This window comes from Platalea leucorodia, assembly GCF_965183815.1.
Source record: "Platalea leucorodia genome assembly, chromosome: 1".
NCBI lineage: Eukaryota > Metazoa > Chordata > Aves > Pelecaniformes > Threskiornithidae > Platalea > Platalea leucorodia.
The window spans coordinates 145782954-145788571 of NC_138823.1; the positions used below are offsets into that span (position 1 = coordinate 145782954).

The 5618-nt window shown below is 56.9% G+C and overlaps 1 protein-coding gene across 1 annotated transcript; it reads right to left on the bottom strand.

Annotated features, from left to right (window-relative positions):
• C1QL3 (complement C1q like 3) lies at positions 1–5350 on the bottom strand (the record flags this gene model as incomplete). Its single annotated transcript, XM_082306722.1, has 2 exons — positions 4739–5350; positions 1–180 (listed from the first exon to the last, which is right to left on the bottom strand). The coding sequence occupies exons 1-2, from the start codon at positions 5324–5326 to the stop codon at positions 1–3; spliced, it is 768 nt and encodes a 255-aa protein (XP_082162848.1). The 5' UTR covers positions 5327–5350.
• Positions 5351–5618: the final 268 nt, after the last annotated feature.

Sequence of the window (5618 nt, forward strand, 5' to 3'; positions counted from 1 at the left end):
TCAGTCAGCATAAATAATAAATCCAGAAAATGTGCTGTATTTGTTGTTGTTTCCTCCATGTGCTTTTCCTCCATCTAATTTAATGTAAACTTCGTCTCCTGGCTCCAAGTGAAGAACCACGCTGTTACTGGCATAGTCGTAGTTCTGATCAGCATCCTGAGCAATCGCGCTAGCTCGAACCTACATAAAATACATAATGAGTGGTTAAGAAAACTCAGATAATTTTTACTGCTCGGTGAAATAAAAGCATATCCTCCACGTTTTATTCAGCATGCGTACGTTGCCGCTTTAAATGGCTAGCCACATACATTGTGGTTTTTTCATATGGATATTACAACATTTGAAACTAAAGCAATAACCTGCTCATTTCTTGGTTAGCATATTAATACACAACGGCTTGCACTCCGGTAAATGTTTGGAGCCTTTTTTAAATATAGGCATCATCATAGCTGGAGATCGGCGAACCGAATCTGGTCCTGTTCTACATTGGTGTAACTTTTATTTCAGCGGAACAAGCGCTTGACGTTGGCGAGGATCCACAGCGAGGCCCTATTGATACCGGGCTGGACTTTTCCCAGAGGCAAGTTACTGTCATGCCGCTAACGGGATCACGCTGCAGGCAGAACACAAACAGTACGCACCCGCACACGCAAACACGCGCACGCCAACGCGCGCAAGCCGGCGAGGACCCTGGCTGGGGTCTGGAGAAACTGTGATTGCCACGTTTCAGTAAGCAATCATTTAATTTCTGTGTGTTGGGAGAGATGCACATTTGAAAAATCACAGGCGAGTCGCTATTTGCGGTCAGAGGTTTGGGAATTTACAAGTAATTGAGAACTTTTCATTTGCAACTTTCACTTAAACATATGTTTTTTCCCATTTCTCCCTTGCTATTCCACTACTGATTAAATTTGACATTACTAGCAAACTGGAAGTAATCTATAATTTCAAGATGTACGTTGGTTTCCAGCAATGAATAGCCTGTGCCATTGTAAGTCTCCAAATTATATATAATTTGACCCTGTTTGGTAAAATATTTAAATTTAGTTGTATGTGATTTATTTCAGCGTAACACATCATCTGCTTGTTGCTTGTCTTTGTTCTAGCGTAGTTACAGAGCAGTAAGTGATTTAGTGGTCCTGCAAACCTGAACTAAGTAATAATGCATGACTTGGCGTACTGTATGTGGGATTTTATCTGTTCTGCATTGAAAAAATAGGCTATAAGTCACAAATTTCCATGGATTCCTTTCAAAGTTTAAATGGTAAATTTCTGAATTAAATTTTCATGTGATATGATCTCACATTAATATTGAAATGTTAAAAAGGAGGGGGTGCTTTACCATGCAGGATCTTATGGCATTATGCAGCTTAAAAATCACAGTAGGTGGAAATTCTTTACACATCCTGTAAGAAGAGTGAGAAAGGCTTAAAAGACTTTTAGCGGTGTGACAGTCTGCACATTTAAACTGATACGTGACACGATGATAAACCACAACTATTTCAGGACTTCTTGATCCCGACCTGCCGGGTGTTTTTTCCAGAAGCGATCTATTTTGCTGGTGTTTAAGCGATAATTACGCTAAGCAGAGGGTATTTCCTCCCGATTAATGACTAGCAGGGTGGAGCTGAAGGCTCTGGGCCATTAACCCTGGAAATACCCTCCAAAGAAAATACCGGGCTGAGACTGTTTCTGGCAGTGTAAATGGAAAAGGGAAATGGGAAGGAATAAAAAGGCTACAGGTGAGGTAGAAAAACTTTCATAGAGACCTGGTATCTTGCATAGTGGCAAACAAAATGGTTTACATTACTCTCCAAATTTCCGTTTACATCACAATGAAACACTACTTTGTGGATTTGTCTAAAATGTAGTGTTTCTGTGGATAGTAAAGGAGAATTTGAATTGTACTAGTGACTATCCTACGGGAGTCAGCATATGGACACTGACTACAACAGCAATGGATATTTCATTTATAAGATTCTAGATAGCACATACTGGCTGAAGAAAAAAAAATTCTGGGTGTTGAAAGTCTAGAAACCAAAGTGTAGATCTTACTGCCTCACGTACAGCGACAAATGTCCTGTAAACGCCAGTGTGCTGTTCTTCAGAGGTTTTACCTCCTGGTTTGGTTAGCCAGAGCAGTGTCTTTTTAAAGCTTGGGGGAAGAGTCTCGAATGAATCCTCAGTGCACTGCTGCAAGAGGGTAAACGTATCTCAAAATTAAACCATGAACGGACTATACATTTGTAAGTTGCATGAGTGCTCACCTCCTCCTCCCTGAAGTCAGGCTCTCGGGTTGCGCACACGTACTAGCTAAGCTGTGCGCGCTCCGCACTTCCCTGTTCAAGCTTTATTAAAGAAGGCAATGTGTTAACAGTGGAGACCTTGAGGTTCCTCTTGTGCATTGCTTAGGAAGGATTTTTTGCTCTAAGTCAGTCATACACTTTTCAACGGTTTGGGTTTTTTCATTGTTGGAAAACACTGAATTTATAATGTTACCTTTGCCAGACTCCATTTAACGACTCACTTCCGAATTTTCTGAGCTTTCTTACAAATAATACACAAAGTTAACTGCTAGCACATCACATCAGCATTTGGTGTTTCAAGTATAAATCATAACCAAAAGGAGACACTGCTGCATTAAAACTGTGCGTCAATTTTAAATCGTTTGTATGCAGATCTTTACCTAAATGCTTATCTTTGCACAGAGATATACAAACACATACATAGAACCCCTGCCCTTTTTTATTTTCTTTGAATCGCTGCGAGTTTGCCTCATGTCTGGTCCTGGAAGTAGTTACATTTGGGAACAGTTAGACTTCAGGCTCAATTCGATATTTACAACTGGTTACTTTTTTAAAAAAGTACTGGTATGTATTTATTTTTCAGGGTTTGGGAAAATAAACACTTTAAAACATTATAAATAGGGGTCAAAAACAGATTAATGTTTTAATTGCAAGGAAAATGGTATTCTCGCGGTGGACAATATTGCCTTCCTATGCAGAAATCAAAGTGAATGTATTACAATGTACTCTGTTTTATTAGTCCTGCTTTATCTGCTGAGATGGTAGTATTTACGGCAGACGTTTTCTAATTTAATTAGTTGCTGCTGATGCCCTCATTACGCTGTTTTCCCAGTACTTCCGAGGAGCCGCTCGCAAAGGCAGGGATTCACCGGCCGCGGCCGCGGCGGGGGAGGCGAGGCGCCAACGAACGAGCGCCTCCGCAGCGGCGGGGCGCGGCGGGGGCGCGGGGGCCGAGTGCCCGCCCTGCCGTCACCGCCTCGGGCCGACCAATGCCCCCGGCCCGCCCCGCCGCAGGGGGAAAAGCCCGGGGCGAGCGGCCGCGCCGGGCTCCGGGCCCCCCGAGCGTGGGCCAGCCGGCGGCCCGGCCCCGCACCCCGGCCCTGCACCCCGCGGCGTGCCGGGACAGCTCGGGCAGGGAGCGACCGGCTGGGCGGCGGGGGGCGGCTGGGCCCTCGCCCTCCCGCCGCAGGGGCCGGGGGGGGGCGGCGGGAGCAGCGCCGAGCCCCCGGAGGCACGGGAGAGCCCGGGCACGCCGCACCCCCGGCGCCCGGAGCAGGAGGGGCGGCCGGTCCCCCGGCGGTGTGGCTGAGCGCTGCCATCGCTACAGCCACCGTGCCTGTGTCCGCTAACGAGGCACGGGAAAAGCGCAAAGCCGCGAAGAACGGCTCCCCGGGGGCAGTGCTACGGGCACGGCCTCTGCCAGCGCGGCGGCAGCGTTTACCCTAATTAAAATGGATGAGTCCTCTGTCTGTCAGACGGAGCCATCGCAACACCTTTCGTTGCGTTGAACCCTTCCACCCTCCCGCGGGGCTGCGGGCAGGGCTCGGGCCGCGCCGCTCCCCGCCGGGCGCCCCGTGTGCCTCCCCTCCCCAGCCCGCAGCCGGCGCTGCCCCGCCGCGGGGCCGGGCCTGCGGGCGCCGAGCTCGCACGGGTACCGCCTGTCCCTGCCCGGGGGAACCGCGCTCCCCGCCGGGGCTGAGCCCGTCAAAACCGGCGCCCCGCTGCGTGGGGGCCCTGTCCCGTGCCGCGGCTGCTTTCCTGCCCCTCTCCCCGCGCAGGACCGCCCTCTCCTGAGCCCACCGCCGCCCCCGCTCCCCTTCTTTCCCCGCGAGTTTCCCCTCGCCCCCGGGGGGCAGCGCCGCCTGCGCGACCGCCCCGACCGCTCCCGTCCCGGCCGCGCTCAGGGCAGCGCTCCGCGGCCGCGGGCTGGCCGACACCGGCCCGGACGGCAGCCGACACCGGCCGGGGGGACCGGGCGCCGGCCAGGTGCCGCTCTGCCCGCGGGCCGGCCCGGAGAGCGGGCTGGGAGCGGGCGCCAGCGGCGTGCCTAGCGGGGAAGAGTCCTCGGGCACCCGAGGCGAGCGGCTCGCAGGGTCCCCGCCGGCTGCGGAGCGGCGAGCGCCGGCTCCCCTCGGCCCCCCGGCGGCTCGCCCCGACCGCGCTCCGGCTCCGCTCCGCCGCCCCGCGCCGCCTCCAGCGGCCGCCCGGCTCCCCCTCCCCGCCCGCCGCCCGCTTCCCGCCCTTCCGCGCCGCTCCGCCCGCTCCCCTCACGGCGGCCGCTCCCTCAGGGAGCCCGGCTCCCCCCGGCACCTGCTGCCCTCAGGGAGCCCGGCTCCCCGGGGCGCCCGCTCCCCGGGCGGTACCCGGCTCCCCCCGGGCGCCCGCCGCCCTCACGTCCCCGGCTCCCCGCCGGCGCCCGGCGCGGCGCCCACCTGGTTGTTCTTGCAGAGGTCGGCCCACATGCTGGTGCCGTCGCCGCCCCGCATGAGCACATGGTAGGTGAAGAAGTAGATGCCGGGGATGGAGCAGGTGAACTTGCCGGTGGTGGGGTCGTAGTGGTTGCCCAGGTTGGTGACCACGTCGTCGAACTTGAGCACCTCGTAGCCCTCGTGCTGCCGCTTGAGGCCGGCGTAGAAGGCGATCTTGGGGACGGTGCTGTAGGTGGCGGCGCTGATGGCCCCCGCCGCGTTCAGCCCCGGCGCCCCGGGGGGGCCCGGCAGGCCCTGCCGCCCCGGCTCGCCCTTCTCACCCGGCGGCCCCACCGGGCCGGGCGGCCCCGGCTCCCCCGGGGGGCCGCGGGGCCCCGCTTTGCCCGGCCGGCCGGCCTCCCCCTTGGGCCCCTGGATGAAGGTGGGCAGGGACTGCATGAGGCCGCGGTCGGGCGTGGCCGCCGTGCTGGGCGCCTTGGTGCCGCCGTAGGGGTCGCAGACCATGCGGCAGGTGCCCAGCATCTCGTAGTGCGCCGAGGTGCCGGCCGAGCTGACCAGCACCGGGATGAGGATGACCAGCAGCAGCACCATCACCACCCCCAGCGCGCCGGCGGCGATCAGCCGCCGCCTGCTGCCCACCAGCCGGCTCAGCGCAGGGCGATCCTCTTGCCTGCTTTTGGACAAAATCTTGATGGTTGGTCGGGGACCTCCTCAGAGCCGAAAAACCGCCGAGCCCGCGCGAGCTCGGCTCCCCCGGGGCTTCGCCGCCCTCCCGCTGCCGGTGGCGGCGGGGGCTCCCGCGGGTCGCGGCGCGGGGCTGCGGCCGCTGCAGCCGCCGGGCGGGCGGGAGGGAGCGGGCGAGGAGAGGCAGGGCTGCCGCCGC